The 9,540-nt window shown below is 43.3% G+C and overlaps 1 protein-coding gene across 1 annotated transcript in view; it reads left to right on the top strand.

Annotated features, from left to right (window-relative positions):
- Nucleotides 1-324: 324 nt before the first annotated feature.
- Nucleotides 325-9,540, top strand: part of DGKZ (diacylglycerol kinase zeta) — a 207,778-nt gene continuing 198,562 nt past the window's right edge. The window contains exon 1 of the mRNA XM_073541684.1: nucleotides 325-503. Within this exon, the coding sequence (XP_073397785.1) occupies nucleotides 325-503 (179 nt within the window). The remainder of the gene's footprint in view (nucleotides 504-9,540) is intronic.

Below are 9,540 nucleotides of genomic sequence, written 5' to 3'. Positions count from 1 at the left end.
TCTCCTGCCCCTCGGCTCCATCCTTCCTTCTCTCCTCTCTTTCCCTCTTTCCCTCTTTCCTTCTCCTGCCCCTCGGCTCCATCCTTCCTTCTCTCCTCTCTTTCCCTCTTTCCCTCTGTCCTTCTCCTGCCCCTCGGCTCCATCCTTCCTTCTCTCCTCTCTGCTCTACACTTCTCCTTCCTCCCAGACACATTGTATCTTTTCATTCTTTCTCATTGTTGTCAGCGGATCCGAGTTTCCCCTTCTCCGCTGTCTCACTTCATCCGCCTTCTCTCCGTCCATCACATTTCCCCCATCCTTACCCGGCTGCAGGTGAGCCCCAGCATGGCGGAGGGAGGGCATGACCAAGGGCGGCCAGAGGATGGACGGGGACCCGGCAGCCTGCAAGGCATGGATGAGGAAGAAGAGCTGCGAGCTGGCACCGTGGCACCGTGTAACGAGGCCCCCCTGGGACACGCAGACGCCCTGCTGCCGCTCTACATGAAGAAGCAGCTGTCCTACAGGTGAGCCACCGTCCGCCGTACCGGTATCCCTACATGTCAGGATTATCGCTCTACTGCTGAGCGGACGACTGGCTGGAGATGTAGCAGAGCTGGTTTTACCACAACTCAGTAATGTGTCGCAAAGTGAAGGGAAAGGCGGCAAAACTGTGACAGGGAATCAAGTACCGGGATGGGGACTGTCAGGCCTGCAACAACTGCCTCCAGCTGCCACTGAACTACAACTCCCAGCATGCCACGACGGACACATACAGGTAATACAGGTACGACCCAGCTGACGGTGATCGATGGCCTCTAGAGAGGAGAAATTATCACCAGTATCTGCGCTAAGATCGTAATGATCTATTATCTACAGTAACTATCGACTGGTCATAGTGATCCATCTATTATCTATATATCCATTTATCATCTATTATCTATCTATCTATTACCTATCTGTCTATCTATCTATCTATCTATCTATCTATCTATCTATCTATCTATCTATCTATCTATCTATTATCTATTTATCTATCTATCTTCTATCTATCTTCTAGCTATTATATATCTATCTACCTATCTATTATCTATCTATCCATTTATTTATCATCTATTATCTATCTATCTATCTATCTTTCTATTATCTATCTATCTATCTTCTAGCTATTATCTATCTATCTATCTATCTATCATCTATCTAATATCTATCCATCTTCTATCTATCTATCTATCTTCTAGCTATTATCTATCTATCTATCTATCATCTATCTGTCTACCTATCTATTATCTATCTATCTAATATCTATCTATCTATCTTCTATCCATTATCTATCTATCTATCTATCTTCTATCCATTATCTATCTATCTATCTATCTATCTATCATCTATCTATCTATCTTCTATCTATTATCTATCTATCTATCTATCTATCTAATATCTATCTATCTATCTTCTATCCATTATCTATCTATCTATCTATCTATCTATCTATCTATCTAATATCTATCTATCTATCTATCTATCTATCTATCTTCTATCCATTATCTATCTATCTATCATCTATCTTCTAGTTATTATATATCTATCTACCTATCTATTATCTATCTATCTAATATCTATCTATCTATCTATCTATCTATCTATCTATCTATCTATCTTCTATCCATTATCTATCTATCTATCTATCTATCTATCTTCTATCCATTATCTATCTATCTATCTACCTATCTATTATCTATCTATCTTCTATCCATTATCTATCTGCCCTTTTTCCCTCTGCTTATTTCCAGCGTACAATGTTTCTCCCCATGATTCAGATACTGTTCCGCCTCGGAGATTGATGCTCGTTCAGTCTCCAGTTATCTAATAGGATTGTCTCAGGCTGATTTTATTCCAATGTGATTTTTGTGTCGTTATTAAATAATCTACATCTGATGAATATGACATGAATTCCCATCCTCCAGGCCAGGAACTATTCGTACACCCAGGGGCTATACAACTGCGGCAGCTCTGGACGTGGTGGTCTGCTGCTCCAGCCGGATGGGTCACATACATGGAAGGGTTAAGGCTGATGATTGTGCTCCATCCCTGATCGGCGCGGAGGTGCAGTATGGCGCCCCTGCTGCATCCGTGTACGCCTCAACAATCAATGTCGCTGCAAGAAACCCTCAGACATGGGCTGTCCTGCTTTCCTAAAAGCCCTGAGTGCAATAAGAGAAAGGGCTATAAACCCCCTATGCTGGACCATCCTGTCCCGCTCGCTATTACCTAGGAATTGTATTGCAGTATTATTATAGAACTACAGTGCACTGTTATTTACATAGATTTGGCACTATTATATAGAGAGTAAATTGCAGTATTATTACAACACTACAGTGGACTGTTTACCACGTTTACTATATAGCGCTGTTATTTTTTATATATGGCACTATTATATAGGGAGTATATGGTGGTATTATTGGAGCACTATAGTGGACTGTTTTACATCATGGTTACTGCATGACGCTGGTATTTACTCCTATATGGCACTATTATTTACATATATATGGAGCTATTATAAAGAGAGTATATGGCACTATTATATAGAGAGTATATGGCAGTATTATTATTTTAACACTACAGTGGACTGTTTTACACATTTACTGTGTGACACTGGCATTTCCTCCTATATGATGCTGTTAGATGGACAGTTTAAAATGTTTACTGTATTATTATTATTATTATTATTATTATTATTTATTTATATAGCACCATTGGTTCCATGGTGCTGCACATGAGAACGGGTTACATACAAATTACAGATATCACTTACAGTAAACTAACAATCACAGACTGATACAGAGGGGAGAGAGGACCCTGCCCTTTCGGGCTTACATGCTACAGGATGGTGGGGAAGCAGACAGTAGGTTGGTGGGTTGCAGCAGCTCCGGTGTTGGTTGAGGTGATATCACCGGTAGTGGTGAGAGAGAAGGAGGTAGCGGGGTCATTGCAGGCTGTAGGCTTTCCTGAAGAGATGGGTTTTCAGGTTCCGTCTGAAGGATCCAAATGTGGTTGATAGTCGGACTAGTTGGGGCAAAGAATTCCAGAGGATAGGGGCAATTCGGGAGAAGTCTTGGAGGCGGTTGGGTGAGGAGCGAATAAGTGTGGAGGAAAAAAGGAGGTCTTGGGAGGACTGGAGATTACGTGAGGGAAGGTATCGGGAGATTAGTTCAGAGACATAAGGGGGAGACAGGTTATAGATGGCCTTGTAGGTCAGAATTAGTAATTTGAACTGGATACGCTGAGGGAATGGGAGCCAGTGAAGAGATTTGCAGAGGGGAGAAGCGGAGGAGTAGCGAGGAGAGAGATGAATTAGTCGGGTGGCAGAGTTGTTGGATGGATTGGACAGGTGCGAGGATGTTAGCAGGGAGACCACACAAAAGGATGTTGCAGTAGTCGAGGAGGGAGATGATGAGGGCATGCACAAGCATTTTAGTAGATTGAGGGTTGAGGAAAGGACGGATTCTGGAAATATTTTTGAGCTGGAGGCGGCAGGAGGTAGAAAGAGCTTGGATGTGCGGTTTGAAGGACAGGGCAGAGTCAAAGGTTACTCCAAGGCAGCGGACTTCCGGTACTGGGGAAAGTGTGATGTCATTAATTGTTATAGCTAGGTCGGGTAAGGAAGATCTGAGAGATGGAGGAAAGATGATGAGTTCAGATTTGTCCACATTGAGCTTGAGGAAGCGAGAGGAGAAGAAGGAGGATATGGCTGATAGACACTCTGGGATTATGGAGAGCAGAGAGGTGACGTCTGGGCCAGAGAGGTAGATCTGAGTGTCATCAGCATAAAGGTGGTAGTGGAATCCATGGGACTTTATGAGTTGCCCCAGACCAAGTGTATAGATTGAGAAGAGTAGGGGTCCTAAAACAGAGCCTTGGGGGACTCCAACAGAGAGAGGGTGGGATGAGGAGGTAGTGTGGGAGTGGGAGACGCCGAATGTGCGGTTGGAAAGGTATGAGGAGATTCAGGATAGTGCAAGGCCTTTGATGTAGAAGGAGGAGAGGATCTGTAGTAGGAGGCAGTGGTCAACTGTGTCGAATGCAGCGGACAGGTCTAGAAGCAGGAGTATAGAGTATTGTCCATTTGATTTGGCTGTAAGTAGGTCGTTAGTAATTTTGGTCAGGGCTGTCTCAGTGGAGTGATGGGGGCGGAAACCACATTGTAGATTGTAAAAGAGCAAGTTAGCTGATAGGTGGGTGGAAAGTTCAGCGTGGACGTGCTGCTCCAGGAGTTTGGAAGCGAATGGGAGCAGCGATATTGGGCGATAGCTGGACATAGCGGTTGGGTCGAGGGTTGGCTTTTTAAGGATAGACGTGATTGTGGCATGTTTAAAAGCAGAAGGGAAGGTACCGGACGTTAGTGATAGGTTGAAGATGTAGGTTAGGGATGGGATAAGTGTGGTGGTGAGGTTGGGGAGGAGGTGGGATGGGATGGGGTCAAGTGAACAGGTTGTGAGGTGCGATTTGGAGAAGAGGCGATTAAGCTCCCCTTCAGTGATGTTGGAGAGTGAGGTTATGGGGTTTGGGCATCGGTCTGGTATACAAAGGGGTTGTGGTGGTTGAGCGATGAAGACTTGCCTTGTTTGGTCAATCTTGTTTTTGAAGTGTGTGGCAAAGTCCTCGGCAGAGATGAGGGAGGTTGGAGGGGACAGTGCTGGGCGGAGGAGGGAGTTAAAAGTTTTGAATAACTGTTTGGGGTTGTAAGATGGGGAAGATACGAGGGTCATGAAGTAGGCCTGTTACTGTATGGCAGTATTATTGATGTATATTTGGTACTATTCTATAGGAAGCATATGATGGCATTATAGGAGCACAGTGTGGTACCATTTTGTAACATTGCATCACTTAGATGCTATATAGCATTGCCCTTCTGTTACTTTTTTACAGACCTAATGGCGGGGATGCCCCTTTAGACTCACTCAAAGATCTCGGCCCGTAATATGGAAGGCATATTGAAATGGTGATACATTTGGGGCTGCATTTTTCTACTGTCGTCTTTACATCCATCCATATTCTCGCAGACTCCTCGGGCAGTTAAAGGGTGCCGGCGTTCTCTCCGCCTGGATACATCCGCACATTGCCGCTTACATGGCTGTGTACACACACTTCAGGGACTATAGTTTAACTAGAAAGGCAGAAAACAATGTGAGATTGGCGGGGCCGTGCCCGGCTCCTGCCGTGTTAATAACCTGTAAGCGTGCTGAGCATCAATGTATAGACCCAGCTGTGAGTGGCAGTATTACACCAAGTCACGTATGCACGCTGAATGCCGCGCGCTCGGATCTGGATCTTGCAGGAAAGGTTACGTGTCAATTACCAAACAACAATCGGGTCTTAGCGCAATCATAGCTGGGAACAGTTCCTTTATTCTGTGGCTGCCTGTGACAGTTATCTGTAGGTAGTAGTTCGGTATTGTTTCAACCATTGCGTGTGATGTGGCAAGTCTTTCTCTCAAACTTGAAAAATTTCCATGAAATATATCTAACAAGTTATCAAATTGGTAAAATGGTGCTTACTGGGCAAACTGGGTGATAACCAATATGGGGCCACTACAACAGCCACGTGAGGCGACACCCAGAAGTTAACGAGGTGTCCCGCTACTTTGTAATATGGGGACAGAGGATGCTAACTAGAAGTTACTTATATTTGGCTCTATTATATAGGGAGTATATGGCGGTATTATGTGAGCACCGTGGTACCACTTTTAAGCACTGTATTATTTAGCACAACCTGCCATTGATACAAGGGTAATATTACACTTCTATTCCTTGTTTTCCCAAACCAAATGGCTGGGTGCCCCTTTGTATTGTACAGGTCCATGATAGGGAGCACATAATGGAATGGTCCTAAATTCCTGGCCGCGTTGTCTATTGACGGCCTTCGACACAGACTCTCCATATTACGCAGGCTCCTTTGGCACATAAGGGGAGTGAGCATTCTTTCTTGCCCCAAGTTTTCTGCAGCAATTCTTGCACCCTGTGCAAACCTCACCCGACAATGGGTGCTGCAGTTGTCGCTTTGGTCGCTCAATTTGGTCTCAATTTTGGTAATTGCAGTATTGATATGTGTGCGTCTCTTGGCAGGTTTAGGAAATTCTAATGTCAATCCTTTTGGGAACTGTAATGAGCACCCTGGCTGCCACCATTCTTGCCTACTCACTCAGAATAGATTATATAAACTCCCTAGAGACCCTGAGTCTAGGACGAGAAGACATTTGCAACTTATCAATAATTATAAACATTGGACTCGGTGTAATAATCAGAAGTGATGGAAGATGGATTCAGCAATGTTCGTTAGTGAAGGAATAAAAACTGCTAGAAGCAATTCTGCGCAAGGCAAGAGGGACTTCCAATTCACGAAGGGATTAGATTACATCTACCTACCTACATCTACCTATAAAGCGGGAAGGAGCTGGACTCAAACCACACTGCCCAGTAATGCTGTATAATGTTGTCCATGCTGCTGCTTTCTTGCATAGATCAATATGACAAGGGAGTATAAATAAACATGTAATATTTATTAGCTCAGACATATGCTTGTTTATCCACTTAAGATCCACTTTTTCTTCTACTCTACCTCCTGAACTCATTATTCACTCTGAAATACTACTAAAACCTGCCCTGTACAGGACAAAAGAAACAGAGATAATTTAAGTATTTGAAGAAGAGTGGGTAGAGAGACACAACAAGATGGTTCTGCTGCTTTCCAGTAAGTGTTTTATCTGACCTCAGTGCTAGATTCACTGCTACACTGATCAGTACTGCTCATTAGTGTCATCCATGCTCCTGCTTTCTAGTAAGTGTTTATCTCACCCTAGAACTGGATTCACTGCTACACTGTTTAATACTGCTGAATAATGCTCATCATCATGCTGCTTTCTGGTATGTGTCTTATCCCACACCAGACCTGGATTCACAGGTATACTTAATATTGTTATATGTGTTCCATGCTCAGTTTTTTTTTATTACTGTAAGTTTGCCTACCACATGTCTCCCATAAGATAACGTTGCAGTCGTGCACTGGCTTCCATACTCTTAGGAGAACATGACCAAAGCTTTCACAGACGGCTTTGCTGTTAATAAATACGCCAGGATAGTCATCAGATTGTGGGGAGAAAGGATTTCATCCATGGACATCTGTCGGGTTGTGTAAGAGCCGGTTGATGAGTTTTCATCCTCTCCAATTCTTATCTTGTATCCTAGTTATGAGTAGTGATCAGGTCAGCCACATAATGGACATGCAGAATACAGTGTTTGCTTTTCTCCATTGTTGCATCCAGGTGAGCCCGAGTGTCATACACATATTACTCACCTTTCCTCTACCTTTGGTACAGGTGAAGAAATTGGATACTTTTCCCATTGTTATTTTTGGACATCACGGTGATACTGTTACATGGTCCTAATGGACAATGCTATTACTTGGGCACTTCCATGTCTGATATCACATGGGTTGATACATCTTATGACTTTAGTATAGGTCTTATTATTATATAAGCGGTAGTTTTTATCATTACCATTTTGGTGTACATATGACTTTCTTATCTCTTTCAGTTCCATTTTTCAGTGACCATTCAAAAAATCAATTCTTCCATTTTTTTTAATTGTTGTTCTCTGTATTTAGATAAATATTATTAGTTTTTTTGTAGATTTTATCTATATTCTAACATATAAGCAAAGTATCCCACTGCGCTAAACACACCTAGAGGCAGATGATACAGAAGAGTTCACCTGACTCACGTTTCCATCCTGCAAATTATGGCACTTTCATGGGTTCCCATATGTAAATTAAGTTGCCATAGTCAAGAGAAATAGAAATGTTTCCTATATTTATACCATTATTATATTACCTGGTATTATAGAACATTTTATATGAGAGATTATGTTCAGTTACCAACCGCGCTCCCAACAATAAGGGCAGCAGGAAGCCGCCAATGTGAGCAAAGGCCATTGTTCTATTCGTTGAGCTGAAATACGCGTTTTTCAGTTTCAATCATGCACATGATGGCATATATTGTACATGACATTCAGCCCAATTTTTTTTATTTTATTTTTTTTCATTATTATCATTATTTATATCACAGGAAAACTTCAGGTTTTTTTTTTTTATCTAATAAAATTGCTGTTTTCCATGCCTCCACATCAAACTTAATACACTGTTCAAAAAACTCCAAGTAAATCAAACTTCTATGAAATCAAACTGTCCACTTAGGAAGCAACACTGATTGACAATCAAATTCACATGCTGTTGTGCAAATGGAATAGACAACAGATAATATAATAATAATACATTTTATTTCTATAGCGCCGACATATTCCGCAGCACTTTACATTTCAGAGGGGACTTGTACAGACAATAGACATTACAGCATAACAATAATCACATAGATCATAACAGATACCAAGAGGAGTGAGGGCCCTGCTCGCAAGCTTACAGTCTATGGGGAAAAAAAGGGAGACACGAAAGGTGGGTGGTAACAGTTACCCTGATTGTATGGACCAGCCATAATGTTAAGTGTGTAACAGTACAGACACAGAGGGCTAATGGATGCATAAAGCATGTGGGAATGGAGCGCCCTCAGACGCCAGGGCAGTGGGATACTCGGTACCGGGCCAGTTGATCTTCTCAACGGGAGTTGCCATGGCAGCGGCGACCCGGTCCGTGGCCCTGGGGCTCCATTGTAAAAGGAGTTGTTGCAGTGTGCTTATGGTGATGAAAGTTTATCTGCAAAAGAATCTGCAAAAATCCTAGTCCATGCCCTCATCATCTCCCGCCTTGACTACTGCAACCTCCTGCTCTGTGGCCTCCCCTCTAACACTCTCGCACCCCTCCAATCTATTCTTAACTCTGCTGCCCGACTAATCCACCTGTCCCCCCGCTATTCCCCGGCCTCTCCCCTCTGTCAATCCCTGCACTGGCTCCCCATTACCCAAAGACTCCAGTTCAAAACCCTAACCATGACATACAAAGCCATCCACAACCTGAGTCCTCCGTACATCTGTGACCTCGTCTCCCGGTACTTACCTGCACGAAACCTCCGATCCTCACAAGATCTCCTTCTGTACTCCCCTCTTATCTCCTCTTCCCACATTCGCATACAAGATTTCTCCCGCGCATCCCCTCTACTCTGGAACTCTCTACCACAACATATCAGATTCTCGCCTACCATGGAAACCTTCAAAAAGAACCTGAAGACCGACCTCTTCCGACAAGCCTACAACCTGCAGTAACCACCGATCCACCAAACCGCTGCACGACCAGCTCTACCCTCGCCTACTGTATCCTAACCCATCCCGTTGTAGATTGTGAGCCCTCGCGGGCAGGGTCCTCTCTCCTCCTGTACCAGTCGTGACTTGTATTGTTTAATATTACTGTACTTGTTTTTATTATGTATACCCCTCCTCACATGTAAAGCGCCATGGAATAAATGGCGCTATAATAATAATAATAATAATAATAAGTGATTCGTGATGCCACCTGTGGTGTTCGGCAATGAAGATGTTAAGCCGACGCTGCAGGCAGATC

This window comes from Dendrobates tinctorius, unplaced genomic scaffold, assembly GCF_039654945.1.
Source record: "Dendrobates tinctorius isolate UK_male_01 unplaced genomic scaffold, ASM3965494v1 ptg000124l, whole genome shotgun sequence".
In the NCBI taxonomy this organism is placed as follows: Eukaryota; Metazoa; Chordata; class Amphibia; order Anura; family Dendrobatidae; genus Dendrobates; species Dendrobates tinctorius.
The sequence above is the reverse complement of the archived record's forward strand: the minus strand, read 5'-3'. Positions and strand labels throughout refer to the sequence as shown.